At 56.1% G+C, this 15,004-nt stretch overlaps 1 protein-coding gene across 2 annotated transcripts in view; it reads left to right on the forward strand.

The window, feature by feature from the left end:
- The first annotated feature begins 671 nt into the window (after nt 1-671).
- The window catches only part of Lamc3 (laminin subunit gamma 3), a 56,350-nt gene continuing 42,017 nt past the window's right edge, over nt 672-15,004 (forward strand). For both annotated transcript variants that reach the window (XM_021654630.2, XM_021654706.2), the window contains exons 1-3: nt 672-1,154; nt 11,103-11,407; nt 13,336-13,466. In XM_021654630.2, coding sequence (XP_021510305.2) covers nt 737-1,154; nt 11,103-11,407; nt 13,336-13,466 — 854 coding nt within the window. In that variant the 5' untranslated portion in view covers nt 672-736. The remainder of the gene's footprint in view (nt 1,155-11,102; nt 11,408-13,335; nt 13,467-15,004) is intronic.

Raw genomic sequence — 15,004 nt, forward strand, 5'->3', positions numbered from 1 at the left:
CGATCCCTGTGTCTATCAGAGCAGGACAGCACAAGGGTTTTTGTCACCGTTTGCCATGCACGCCGGGCTACCCAGGCCGACCCCAACAGAACCACTTCTCTAACCCTGACCCTAACTTCCATGCAGGGTTGGACCCCTACTGGGTCTGTCCACCTTGGGCCTTGTGGGTCTGACAGTGTCCAGCTCAGAGACTATGTCCCTGACTCGGGGTCATTTTGCTTTGCTGTCTACAGGGCCTGGAGCTGCCTTGGGAAGGCCATTAGCTTGGTGGAAAGAAGGGGAGGCCTCTGTTCATAAGAGGAAGCCTTCTTATCTGCTGCAACACCTTTTAAGGAGAAACAGGGACAGGTATGAACGAAAACTCCCAAAGGTCATCCTACAAGGTGAAGGCCTGCTCTTGCCTTGCCCTTCAGCTCAGGGTGGCTTCCGTAAAAGCGTCCCACTAGGAGAATGACGCGGTGTCTCTACGAGGTCTGTTTTGCAGCGAGGACCGCGGGTCAGGCTCCCAGTCTCCAGGCCCAGCCAGAACAAGCAGGCACTCCCGGGCACGTCCAGCAGGTGGGGGTGAGCACGAAGGGCTCGGACGGTGGGGTGTCGCCGGCGCAGGTCCCGCCCTCAGAGGCCGTCGGGTTCCGCCTGCAGGGGAAGGGCTGAGGTGCCGGTGGGGCGCAGAGGGACCGAGCGCAGACCGCAGCGTGGAGAGGACCCGGGCGCAGTGCGGAGCGGGGCGCGGGCCATGGCCGCGTCAGGGGTCCTGTCGCGCCCGGCAGGAGTGGCATCGGTGGCGCTGGTGGCTCTGGTGGCGCTGGGGGCGCTGGGGGCGCACTGCGCGGCGGGCGTGGGCATGGGCTCTTGCTACGACGGCGCGGGACGCGCACAGCGCTGTCTGCCGGAGTTCGAGAACGCCGCGTTCGGCCGACGCGCCGAGGCCTCGCACACGTGCGGACGGCCCCCCGAGGACTACTGTCCGCACGTCGGGGTGCCCGGCGCGGGGCCCCAGTGCCAGCGCTGCGATGATGCCGACCCCCGGCGACGCCACGACGCCTCCTACCTCACAGACTTCCACAGCCCTGATGACAGCACCTGGTGGCAGAGCCCATCCATGGCCTTTGGGGTGCAGTACCCCACCTCAGTTAACCTTACCCTGCGCCTAGGTAAGCCTGAGTCCCCTGTCACCTTGTCTCCAGCCCATGGAGGTCCGGGCAGAGGGCTGTGCACCCTGCTGCAGGCTTCAGAACCCGGGTAGCATTAGGCTAGCCCCAGGGGCGCGCCTAAGAGTTCTGGGGCGCAGAAGCCCCTCCAGCTTTTGCATAGCTGTGAAACTGGGTGTCTCAACACTTCCCAGGAAGAACTGTCAGGGAAGGAGGGGGTAACACCTGTATGATGATCTGGTCCATCTTCTAAGGTAGGGACTGGCAATCTGGTCAGCTTCAAAGACCCAGGGGATGCCTGAGATGGTGAGTGGTCTGGGCTTGGGAGTTAGGGCGGTTGCCACCAAACACCAATGATGTAGCACCGGGGCAGGACAGCTTCTTCCTGCCACTGGATAGCCAGCCCTGGTGTTTGGCATGGCACCTCTGCCTTGCCCACGGTTCCTCCATGCAGCCTGGTTCAAGAGGTGTGGAAGTGTTAGGGCCCTGGTGGTGGAAACCCAGGGAGGGCCCCACTTCCACTTTGAAGCTCGAATATTCTCTGCCTGCTCCGAGTCCAGATGAGCCCACTGTCCTCGTTGGCTTCCTTGCTATGTCCTGGACACTGTGCGGATCTTCCACAGCTTTGATAACCGGATTTGGTATCTTTAATAGCTCATTTTGGCACTAAAGTGACCTGAGGCTTTGCATTTCCTAGTAAGGGCCAATATTCATGCAGTTTGCTACTGAGTCTCACTTGAGAACAGCCTACAGCCACAGAATGAAGCCTTTCAGGCAAGCACTCTGCCACTGAGCTGCATACATCCTCCGTATGCCCCTAGAAGGTCCGGATTCCAAAGCACACGCAGAGCCAAGTCTGGATAATAGAATGATGGAACTATGTCCCCATGGAAAGCTGGAGGCTCAGAGAGGTCAGGTGTTTCGTGCACAGACACACAGCTGCTAGTGACAGTCAGGACACAGACATTCCCGTGTAATAGAGGTCAGAATGTGAACTTGGAATGTGCTGTATCACCCACAGCTAAGCTGGTTCTTCTACACATGGGTGGCAAAGCCCTGGCAAGGATTAGGAAATGGCCTTGTTCTCGAAAAAGGGAGGCAGGAAGGATATTTAACCCCTTCAGCAGTGCAGGCAGCATATCCCTTTGCCTCCCAATCCCAGTTCCCAGGAGCAGGAGGTGGAACTTGAGTGGGGTGGGGTCTGCCCAGACAGGAAGCAGGAAGCTAGAGGAGTTGGCTGATGGGGCTGGCAAGACCCCAAGGCCATGGGAGGAATCTGGGGCAGCGAGGGAGACTCAGTGTTCCCTAACAAAAGCTGTCACACGTGCCTATGAAATCCAGATGCCAAGGAGGGGGCTCAGGCCTCAAGCACCAGGAAGGGGGAGGTGAGAGTGGACAGTCCTGCTCACCCAGTGCTGGTGCTGTGCCTGATGAATGCTCCCACAACCTTTAGATGCTTCAACAAGCAGCCTCTGGGCCCCACAGACCCTGGACTCTGAGTATGCACAAAGGCATCACACACCCATACATGCATGAGGCACAGAAGAGTTTGTACCATGAAAGAATGAATGAATGAATGACAGTGCCACACCAAGTCCTGGGCACTGGGCCAGCTCAAAGTTTTATTGCTGGTTCCAAAACCAGGATAGGGCAGTAATCATGCGGCCTTTGGGCATAGCAAAACCATTCACTGGAAAGTCGGGGCCCTAGGTTGCACCTCAGTTTCCCTGCCTGTACAGTGGGGACAGGAGCAGGGCTGGGGAAGTGGCTCTGTCGGTAGCGTGTTTCCCTAACATGCTCAGGCCCTGGGTTTGATCCCCAGCACTAAATAAACCGATGACATTCAGGAGGCAGAGGTAGGAGAAGCAGGAGTTTTAGGCTAGCCTTGGCTACTTGAGACCTGTCTCAAAACAAACAACCAAACAAACACCTGCTGCCTCTGAGGACAGTAATCAACTGCAGGTGTTCAGGTTGGAGCATCATGGTTCTGATGGATGAGCAGGAAGCCCTGGGTGGAGGCTGAGCCCCATGGGTGAGCTCTGGATCAGGGAATAGGGGTTCACCCTGTTCCGAAAGACATTCTGAGCCAGGCCCTTGTTGGCCTGGCCCATTTGAGGGCTGAGTGTCTTGATTTTGTGGCAGCTAAGCTATGGACTCATAATATCCACAAGTCTAGAGTGCTGCAGCTGTTAGCTGAGGTGGGCTGGCCACAGCCCCTCAGCCCTGTTTGCTGGGTCCCCCTCCTCTTTCATGAAGGCTCTTGGGAAGGGAAAGCAGGGGGCAGGTCTGGCCAGACTCCCCTGGGGGGTGGGGGTGAGAAGCAGGAGAAGAGGAGGCGGAGGTCAGCTTGGGATGGAGGTCACAGCGTTCCCAGCTCCCCGCAGCTTCTGACATCTGGTCTAGATCCCATCCCGCAGTTGCTGCTGAGCCAGGCCTTCCTGCCTGTGATGAAAGGCCACGGTGCGGCTGGTGGTGCTGGCTGCTCTAGCGCTTCACCGAGGCCTGGAGAAACCAGCAGGGCTGGGGCAAGGGGTGGGTGGGAAGAGGGGAAAATAGAGGCCCTTGGGGTGACAGACTGTTCAAGGCCCGGTTAGTAACTGCCTGCATCAAAGATACTCTGGCCAGCATCTTGGCCTGGCAGAGTTTATTCTTCACTTATGGGGGAAACTGAGGCTCTGTGCTTGGGGTCACACAGAGCTCAACTCCAAAGCTCCTCTGTTTGCACTACGGATGGAGAGTAACGAGGTCAGGTTGGCCCTGAGCATTCTGCACCTCCATCCCAGAAGAACCCGATGCAGTGACTCTTGGTGTCCTATCTTGGATTGTTAGAACTCTCCCAGCACCATAGAAAGATGCAGCTGGGTTCCAAGTCCCCAAGTGCAGGGTGAAGTAATAGGATCAGTCCCCCAACACCCACCTGCCCAGTACTTAAAGAGCCCATGACCCTAGCTTTTGACTTCGGCGGGGCGGTGGTGGTGCATGCCGTTAGGCGCAGCACCCAAGCAGCAGAGGCAGGCAGATCTCTGAGTGTGAGGCCAGCCTGGTCTACGGAGTGAGTTTCAGGACAGCCAGGACTACACAGACAAACCCTGTCTCAAATCTCTGTGCACCCCCCCCAAAAAAAAAAAGAATACAGCTATGCCCAGGCTGCAGGCCAGCCATAGATAATACAGGGGGAATCTGAGTGCTGAGAAATACACATGAGGCATAGAGGCCTCAGCTGGTGGGGTGGGGGTCAGCCCTGGCTGTCCAAGGCCTGAAGGCGCTACGTGTCTCCAGAAGAAGCCAGAGCGCTCCAGGTCTGAGGGAGCAGATGGAGGCAGCCTCATAGAACCGGAACCCTCCAAGCCTACAGGGTCCTAGAGGAGGGAGGAAGACTATGGAGTTAAGGAGCCTCAGTGAAGAGCCTGGCTTGGATAGAAACAGGACAAGGGACCCCTCAGGACCCCCAGAAGCCCCAAGGCTCCCGAGTGTCCTGAGTCTCTGTTCAGTTGTGCCTTCCTGCGGAGTGGGTGGTGTGTTTGCCTTGGCTGGGGTCAGAGCTTGGGGACACAGTCCTCCTTCCACCTCCCTGAGGGACTTGGCTGGAATGCTAAGCCCAGGCAGGTCAAGAGTCAAGGCAGTGGTCTTGGATAGCCTCCCTCCACCCACAGAAGTGGCCCTGGGCCCAGCTGGCCTTGTCTCCACTCCTCAGGGCCTCCCACAGTGATGTAGGAGTTGCAAAGGTGGAATGTCCTGCCGTGGGGGAGAGGGGATTACTTACGGGGCCTCGGGGCCTCCACAATCCCTTTCCACCTAACCTCCTGTTCTGACTACGACCATGGCCCTCTCCAGGGAACCAAAGGCTCTCCCTTCCATTCTTTAAATGGGGCTTCATCTGGTAAACCAGACTAGCTCATAAACCAGTGGACACCCATTGGGTTCCAGGTCCCAAGCCCTGGGAGTGTGGCAGAGAACCTGCACTGTCTACCCAGCTGGAACTTCCCACCAGGCCTGCACTTACCTGAACTCCTGCCTTGGCTCTGTGTGTCACCATTCCCAGCTCTAAGCTGCCATGGAGTGGACGAGGGTTCTTGTTTTCACAGCTTCACTCTGCCCATTGCCTGGCCACCTGCTCAGGCTCTTTGGCCAGTCAGTCAGTAAATACACAGAATAGCTAAACAGGAGTGGCTGATGTTCAAGAGTCTTATAGACATCTGATCGCTTAGCTCTCTAAGTGCTATCCTCATTTTACAAACAGGGAAACCAAGGCACTGCCCTACCCAGTTATTAAGAGAGAAGTCAGGCAAATCAGTGAATTTCTAGCAGCCAGTGTCCTCAGCAGGAGTAAGGGAGTGAGCAAGAGGAGGGATGGTGAGGAGGAAGAGAGAGGCATTGTTCCAAAACATAGCCTCTTCTGTGCCTGGCCCTGGCCCTTCCTGGGGGCAGGCCCTACCTCATCTCATGCCCGAACTTTACCTGCTGGAATCGAGAGCTGCCTCTGAGATGATCCCCTCCACAGAGGCATCCCCCAGCTGGGCCCAGCTTCCCATCTGCTCCCCAGAGCACAGCTCAGCTGTGTGGGGACCGGCTCCGCAGTGCAGTGTTAGCCCGGAAATGAAGCAAAGTGAGGTGTGCTACAGCAGGAGTGAACACTGAGGCTATTAGCCAGTCACAAGGGGACAAGGACTTCAAGATCCCACTTCTCGAAGGCTCCTGAGCTGTCAAATTCGCAGAGGCAGAAAGTAGAATGGGGCTCCTGGGAGCTGGGGAGGGGCTGGAGAGCAAACGTTTAAGAAGGCGAACTTTCAGTCTGGGAAGTTGTGGGCGTCTGGAGGTGGACAGTGTCGGTGAGTGCACGGCAGTGCAAATGTGCTCACTGCCATGGACTGCACACTCGAAAGTGGCTACGTGTGTGTATTTTGTTTTGTGTACATTTTTTTTTAAAGCAAAAGCACCCCTCCCATCTCTCCATACACTTAGGCAAGTATTTCTGAAGTCAGAGCCCTCTCCAGCCCCCAGACTGTTTGCCAGAGTGTTCGGTCACTCTCTGGGTTCTATGTGCGCCCTTCTTGCCACCCTTTCCCCACCCTTCCTCTGTTTATTCACAGCCGGCTCTGGTGGTCCGGGGTGCCCGTCTCCCCTCTTTGCAAATTCGTATTCTGTACACTCCAGTGTTCACAGCTGGGACTGGACCTCAGCATGATCTTGACACGAAGCCTTACGCAATCACCAATCAGAGAAGAACCTGTTCCCTCTGCCAGGCTAGACTTGACAATCTTGACTGTATTAGGTATAGAGATGGGAGGGTGGTATGGGGCCAGGCTTGGTTCAGTCTGGTTCCTGTGACCCGTGGGTTGTGACCTCCAAGGGCCCCCAGTTCTTCACAGGGATTCAAAATGCCCAGGGCTGCCAAGGAGGATGAAGAACTTGCCAGTGTGTGTCAGGACTTGGGGCTGCTCTCACACTAGACATTGGCTCCTGGCGAAGGGTATCTAGTCTGGCCTGCCCATGTGTTCCAGCTCAAATCTTGCTGCCCACTCTGGCGCCACCCCCGCCCCACCCCTCCCATGTCCCCAGATGGCTGTAATTAAAGTTTGTTTTGTTTCCATCTTCCCAAAATAAGCCCAGCCTACCCTCCAGGTCAGCCCCAGACATAGGCCAGCTTGGCTTATGGCAGTCCTCTGTCTTGACAGGCTTTACGGCCCATCTGGCGGGGTAGCCGTGCTTCAGCATCCCAAGACTCGGCTCGGGTGGCTCCTAGCATGCCAGCCACTGCATCTGCAGCCACCAAAGCCTGGAGCTGTGTCTCCGTGAGCATCTGTATCTCTTTCCCAGAAGCCCTGTCTCCTCAGGCACCCAGGGAGCCCCAGCAGAAGGGTAGCTGGTTCTGCATAGCCCTTTGGGGGGTCTGAGGACCAAGAGAGAGCCGACCGTTTTCTGTGTGGAGTTGGGACCCCTTCTGCCTGAGCTTTGGGCTTCTTGAGCGCATACCAGGATGGGACTGGGGGTCTCAGACAGTGTGTAAGGATGTGCTCAGCTGGTGCCCCTCACCAGTAGGTGCTCAGTGCTGAGCTGAGATCATGGGGGTTGAGGAAAAGAGCAGTTGAGGTAGGAGGGACAGTATTCTGGGTGGCCTAGAGCTTAGGAGCAAAACCATCACCCTGGAAGCTCACTGGCCCCTGGAGCTTACAGGAGCCTGGCCGCTGTGGATTTAATGCCTGTCACTGTATTCGGGGCCATTTTCTTTCCCAGCCATGCCGGCTGCTGCCCGTCCTCACAGAGCAGACTGAAGTTGTTCTTCTAATTAACTCTCCAACAAACCAGCCCACTGGGCCCCTGTGATGTGGCCTCAGCAGCTCTCACCTCCCAGCTTGGCAAAGGAGCCGCGATGTTTCCCAGAGCAGAAGCTGCTCGCTCACTCCCTGCGTCGCATGCAATCCCAGTGATCCCCTTTTTCCAAGGGCAGCCTCCCTGCCAGCCACCTTTGAAGTGTCTCCTCCCAGGAGGGGCCTGGCTTTGTACTGTCTACTGAGTCTGCAGCACCTTTGTCTGTCCCAGCATGTGCACATCTGGGCCCGTCTGGGTCTGGCACTCCCCCTGACCCGGCCGAGGCCCGTACACACCTTTGTCCGCAGGTTTCAGAAGCCCAGTGCCAATGGCGCTGCCATGGAACTGCAGAAAACATCTCAAAACGGAACCTGGCAAGGCGGTTGCTTTTTTAAAAGTTTCGTAAAACTGGATTTTCTCCAGTTTTAAATTAGAACAAGCTTCAGGAAAGAAAATTGGGAAAAAACAGAGGGAAACTGAAGGAGGAACAGTTGTGCTGAGTTCCGAGGACAAACATGCTCACCAATTAGCCGGCTGTCTTTGAGGCCCGTGCCTTTTGTTTGGTTTTTCTGAGACAGTCCCAGGCAGCTTAGCAGCCAAGGACGGCTTTGAACTACTAATTCTCCTGCCTCCACCTCCCAAGTGCCCAGATGACAGGCACGTTCCACCGCCCCTAACTGGGACCTGTTCTGATTTTTTTTCCCCCAACTTATTTCCTTGTGTGGTTTCTGTGTTACGTGCACACACGTATGAGTGCAGAGGTGACCTCGGGGTGTGGTTCCTCGGTTGCCCTCTACCTCTACTTTGTTTCTTAAGACCAGGTCTCTCACAGGGCTCGGAGCCCATGGATCTGCCCAGATCGGCTGGCCAGTGAGCCTGGGATAATTCCGTGCCCTCCCCAAACTCATTGGGGATTGCAGGCACGTGCCCCCCACGCCCAGCTCTTTATGCTAAGAATTCGAACTCGGACCCTCCTGCTTGTGTGGCTCAGACGTTACGGCGGGGGGGGGGGGACCCACACAGCATCTCTTCTCCTTTCAGCTTTTGACTCTGACTTTCCCGGGTGTCTTCGACTCTGCGGACGGTCTGGCTTTGGTCGCTGTGGGAACTGTTGTCCTGTAGATCCCATTAGTCTTTTCTTCAGTCTCCTGGTTTCCCAAGTCTATAAAACGCCTTGATTGGTTTGGGCTTTTAGTTTGTGACTCCTACTCCCCCACACACACCACCACACACACGAAGGCTTCTTTGTCTGAGGCTGGGGCTATTCCTCCTCATCCCTGTCACCAAGCTGCTGTCCCAGAGGGACAGTATATTTACCCTAAATTCTTCTGTTGTGGTGATATACACAGAGCGTATGACTAGAGCCGCTTTCAAGCCTGTGCGGTTTGGGGTCACAAACACATTCCTCGTTCTCTGAAGCTGTGCCCAGGGTTTTCAACTCAGGAAACAGAACGGGCTGGCCCTCCCCCAGCCCCTTTCGGCCCCACTGCTCTGGGAACAGTCTTCTAAAAGTATATTTATTTTATTGTTTAATTGTGTGTGTGAGTGTGTGTGTCTGGGTGTGGGCACGTACACATGAGCGGAGGTGCCAGGCCTCAGGTCTCTTGTAGCTACAGTTACAGGCAGTTGTGGGTGGCCTAGATTCCAGTGTGCCATCTTGTCGGCCCTGTACTACTGTGTGTGTGTGTGTGTGTGTGTATCTGTGTGTCTATGTGTGTATCTGTGTGTCTGTGTGTGTGTGTGTGTATGTGTGCATGCTTAGAAGCCAGAGCTGGTCAACAAGCCTTCCTTTATCACTTCCCACCTTGTTGCCATAAGACAGGGTCTCTCACTGCCCTTGTTGCTTGGGGCTAGGCTGGCCGGCCATTGAGTTCTTGGCACCTGCCTGTCTTTGTCCTCTCTGACTCCCACCCACTTCATTCTGGGGTCACAGGTACCGTGCTTGACTTTTCACACGGGTGCTGGAGACTTGAACTCTGGTCTTCGTGCTTCCCACATCAGGTGCTGTCAGCCGCTGATCGTCCCTCAGCCCCTCCCTGGCCCTGCCCTGTCATCTCCTGCGTGTGAGAAGAGGCCTGTCTGCAGGGCTGATCTGTCTGTGACGAACTCCTTCCGTCCAGCACCACACCCTCAGGGACTGTCTGTATTTTCGGCCCACGGGTCAGAGTTGTCCCACTTTTGCAGGCTGGATGGCTGTCTGTTTTACGGCTGGGCCAGCTGTTTGACACAGACCGGCTGTTTCTGCCCCTTGGCTGTCCTGAAGAGTGGGCGCTGTGAACACAAACGTGCGTGTATGTTCCTCCATGCTGCCTTCATGGCTTTGAGGCTATGTCACTCTGGGCATGCCAGGGTGTAGGGTGGAGCTGGCCTTTGCTTTTTTAAAGCCTGGCACTGTTATCCACAGCGGTGGCACTTTTTAAAAGTTTACCGTCATCAGCGCACAAGGTGGCCTCTGTGTCCTCACCAACACTCGTTATCGCCTGCCACGTGCACGTGTGTGTGTGTGTGTGTGTGTGTGTGTGTGTGTGTGTGTGTGTGTGTGCAGGACTCAGCCTAGCCGTACAATGCATGCTTAGCAGACATGAAGTGCTGGCTTTGTCTCCTGTCACTTGAAAATAAAAGCAAACCATCCCACGATTCTTAGGCTCACTGGTTCACGGGCCCATCATCCAGTCAACTGTAGGATGTTTTCATCAGCCCCTCAAATCCCTGTGCCCATCAGCAGTCATTCCCACTTATCCCAAAGTCTCACCCTGGCCCCAAATACCGCTGACCTACTTCCTGCCTGTGGCTGGGCTGCTTCTGGGCACTCAGCTGGTGGGGCCTTCTGTCTTAGCAGCTTCGGCATTGCCCCTCACGGGCCGTGGCTGGGTGGCACACATGAGGACTTCCTTCCTTGTTGCCCTAGTAGCGCTTACTCTACATGGTCAGCAGGCATTTGGGCCATTCGGAGTTCTGCTGTGGACATGCACATCCGAGTCTCTGTGGGTCAGGAGTTTTTGTGTTGTTCTTGGCCATCTGCCTGTGAGTAGAATTCTGGGGTCATCCACCAACCCTGTTCAGCATGCTGAGGTGACACCAGCTTGCTTCCCAAAGTGCCATTTTCACTCCCTACCCCCCACCCCCACCCCCCCAAGACAGGGTTTTTCTGTGTAGCCTTGGCTATCCTGGACTTGCTCTGTAGACCAGGCTGGCCTCGAACTCAGAGATCCACCTGCCTCTGCCTCCCTGAGTGCTGGGATCATAGGCGTGTGCCATGCCCAGCTGCCATTGTCACTCTTGCTCCCAGTTGTCGGGGCTTCGCTTATCCTGCATCCTCCGTAGGACTTAAGTGTTGTGTCTTTAGCTTATTGACATGTTTATTTATGGAGAAGAAGAAGTACTGCTATTCAGGGAATAATGGCTTGTAATGGCTCAGATTCCCGTGCAAAGGGTGAGCTGAGCTAGATGAAAAGACCGGCAAGTAGCTGGGAAGCCTGCCGAAGTTGCCCTCCCCTTCTTCCCCTGACAAGCGTCAGCAACGATGGTGGCCCTCCGCCCCAAAGCGCCAGAGAGTTTCCACCAGGCAGCCATCCTGCTCCCCCCTTCCAGGGCTGGGGACCTGCTTCATTCTCTGAGATGGTTTGCATTGCCTGGCTGCAGGGAAAGCCTATGAGATCACCTACGTGAGGCTGAAGTTCCATACCAGCCGCCCCGAGAGCTTTGCCATCTACAAACGCACACGCACCGGGGGCCCCTGGGAGCCCTACCAGTACTACAGCGCCTCCTGCCAGAAAACCTACGGCCGCCCTGAGGGGCACTACCTGCAGCCGGGTGAGGACGAGAGGGTGGCTTTCTGCACCTCTGAGTTCAGCGACATCTCCCCCCTGAACGGGGGCAACGTGGCCTTCTCCACCCTGGAGGGCCGTCCCAGTGCCTACAACTTTGAGGAGAGCCCTGTGCTACAGGTCAGGGGACAGCGGGGCCTGGGGGAGGGGAGAGGGTGATGGGGCAGGCCTGGGAGGTGGGTAAGGGAACAGCAGGCAAACCAGCAGAGCTAGGGCCTGAGAGACCCTTGGGACCCCTTGGTTGTCATGCCTTAAACCCTAGAATCCTGCCATCTTTGGTGTATATCTGATTTCCCTTTTTTTCTTTTCTTTCTTTCTTTCTTTCTTTCTTTCTTTCTTTTTTTTGTTTAATTTAATTTCATTTTAATTTTCGGGAGTGGGGAGGTTGAGATGGGGTTCCTCTGTGTAGCCTTGGCTGTCCTGGAACTCAAGGAGATCTGCCTGTCTTTGCCTCCCAAGTGCTGGGATTAAAGGTGTGTGCCACCGACTGGCTGTTTTGTTTTTTTTTATTGTTATTTATTTTTTAGTTTAACAGGCTTACTATGCTAAAGCAGGAAGATCATGGGTCCCCAGGCAACCTGCAGCCCACCTGGTTTCTCCTAGCTGTGCCCGGGTGGGGAGGGACAATGTGTTCAGAGACCCCCAGGACTTCCACTGGTGAAGCATTTTGTGTGCCCACCCAGGCCTTGGCTCCCTGGTCCTCGGAGGCCTCAGCATCTTCCAGGGGCCCCGTTTGAGAGCACAGAGCCCCAGGCTGCAGGATGGCTGGGAGACAGCATGCTTGCCTAAAATGCACAGGGAAGGCCCTAAGTTTGACCCCAGCACCACAAACAAGAAGAGATGCAAGGGTCCTAAGCTGCACAGCTCCGTGGGCGTGGTGCTTGCCTAGCTCGAACAAAGCCCTGGGTTGCATCCCCAGCACCACGTAAACTGCTGTGGTGGTGCACACTTGTGTAATCCTAGCACTTGGGAAGAGGAGACAGAAGGTTTGAGAGTTCAGGGCCACATGTGAAGCCAGTTTGGGATGAATGCAACCCTATCAGAAGAATCAAAGGAGGGAGGAGGAGAAGAAGGGACGAGGGGGGAGGAAAAGGTGGACTCCAGCCCTGCCCCCGACCTCGACCTCGCAGTCAGACCTGCCTTCAACAGAACCCTGAAAGCACAGTGACCTTTGCAAATCCCAGCCCCGGGGGACTTGGAGAGTGACAGGGACCCGCAGCCTCAATGTTGTACAGAGTTCTCAGGACTGAGTCCTGCTGGGGTGAGGAGCAACTAAGCCAGGAGCTCATTTTCCATCCTGACGGCCTGATTGCTAAGCCAGGGGCTCCTGGGCTGAATTAAAACGTTGATTAATATTCAGCCGGAGCCGCCTCTGATTATAACAGCAGGCGGATGGAAATGTCACTCTCCACGTGCGTCCCCACTTCCTCACCACGCGCTTCCACGGGGAAGCTGCTCATCCAGCCCGTGATCAGCAAGTATTTATCAAGTGTCTGCTGTGTGCCAGGCAGAGCCTGGGGGCTCTGGCTTGTGGGGCTCATGTTCTAGGGTGTCTGCATGTGAGGAGCTACCAGGAGGAAGCAGAGCAGAGCAGGGGGGAATGCAGACCACCCGAACACCAGGCTCTCAGGTGGGCTGCCTCAGCTGCTGTCCACACAACACACACACACACACACACACACACACACACACACACACACCACCACCACCACTACCACCACCACCACCACACCACTTCCGTGTAGATGTCAGGCCCCACATTGCCACCCTCTTCCTCACACCCTCAGGGGAGCCACTGACTTGGCTGCATTTTACAGATGGGGAAACAGAGGGACCAAAGCATTGGGCTTTGTCATACAGCCGACAAGTGGCCCAGCCCCAAGATTGACCCCGGCCTCCTAGTTCTTGGCCTGTCCTCAAGATTTGTCTCAGCCAGACCTGTCCCTGTGCCAGAGGACCGCTCCCACTTTTGGGGGACCATCAGGCAGGACTTTCCAGGGAAGCAGGCCAAGAGCACTTGCTGATAGCGTCCCTGTCCCCTTCCCCAGGAGTGGGTCACCAGCACCGACCTCCTGATCTCTCTGGACCGGCTTAACACGTTTGGGGATGACATCTTCAAGGACCCCAGGGTCCTCCAGTCTTACTACTATGCTGTGTCTGACTTCTCCGTGGGCGGCAGGTAGGGCCCAGAGCTGGGGGGAGCCTGAGGGAGGGGGTCTCATCCTCAGGTCTGAGAGCAGAGCAGCTGGTTAATTACCTGGGGTGACCCAGAGGAGGAGTAAACAGGACCCAGCCCCGCCCCCACCTGCATTTGAGGCCCTGCTGCTGGCTCTGTTCTGCCTCCACAGGCCACCGCCAACGCTTCCCCACCAGGAAAGAGAAGAGACAGTGAGCTCCTGCCCCAGGCCTGTGGGGTAACAGACATGAATCTAGTGGCTCTCAGCAGGCACATTGGTGTACCTCAGAACTGATGAGTAGCCTCAGAGTCAGCTCTGCAGAACAAATGACAGGGAGGCTCAGGGCAGGCCAGGCAGCAGCCTGCATGGGTGGAAAAGCTAGGCTTGATGGGGGAGATGGCTGTGAGGTTGAAGTAAAGGCAGAGACAGGGCCATGGGCAGGGTTAATCCCATCCCTCCATCACTAGGGGGTGGGAGTGGGGGCTCTGAAAGCCTCCGATTGTTAAAACACACAAACTCCAGTTGTTAGCTGATTCCCCCCCCCCGCCGCTCCTGTGAGGTAAGATCACCAAAGTTCAGTTTGAGGGTCCAGTTTGTCATGACGGGATGGCACGAGGGCAGCACATGAAGCAGAGAGCGATGGATGAATGCCGGCACCCAGCTTGCTTTCTCCCCTTGATCCACCGGGGAACCCCAGTCAATACAGGCTCAGGTAACCCTCATCTAGAAACTCCCTCATGGGCACACCCAGAGGTCTGTCTCCCGGGAGATTCTAGATACAGTCAGGTGGACAATACGAGTCATCACACCTTGGTACGGCAGTGTGGTGAAGGGTGAGGAGAGGGAGGGGCAGAACCTTGAAGGAGACAGGAAGCTGGGACCGTGCTGATGCTGTCAGGGCAGGGAGCCTTGGCTGACAGGTAAGGAGATGAGAAGTGAGCCACAGGCTGTGGGTGTGGGCAGCGGTGAGGATGGCCCCCAGGTGCTGGGCTCCCACCATTCAGCGGTGCTTGGGCAGTGTTGAAGATGGAGGTGGAGGGAGCTTGTTCCCAACAGCCGGCACTCTGAGATGTCTGCTGCATGTTAGACTAGGTGTGAAGAGACCTCAGAGGACATGAGTGAGGAACTCCAGACAAGCCCCCCCCACACACACACACACTGTAAGTCGGGTCAAACCTCCCAGCAAGACTCCAAAATTGGTCATGACCTCCATTTGCCGTGCCTGAACTGAGGGGATGCAGGCCAGAGCACATCTGGGTCCCAGCTGTGGGACCCAAACCACCACGGGTCCCGCAGCTGGCCATGAAGGCCGGTCTCAGGAAGGGCCAGCGTCTTCCCGTGGGGAGCAGGGAGCTTGCAGAGTCCTCGCAGGATGGAGCAGGATGGAGGAAGATCATAATCTTCCAATACTGTCTGCTGTTGGACTTGTCCCTACAGCCACAGTGGGTGTCATGCCTCCCCTGAGCCCATGAGCACAGACTACCCTGTCCCTGGGTCCCCAAATTAGAGTTGGCACTGGGGGCCTTGGCAATGGCCATCC

The sequence above is a fragment of the Meriones unguiculatus genome, chromosome 8 (genome assembly GCF_030254825.1).
Source record: "Meriones unguiculatus strain TT.TT164.6M chromosome 8, Bangor_MerUng_6.1, whole genome shotgun sequence".
Taxonomy (NCBI): Eukaryota; Metazoa; Chordata; class Mammalia; order Rodentia; family Muridae; genus Meriones; species Meriones unguiculatus.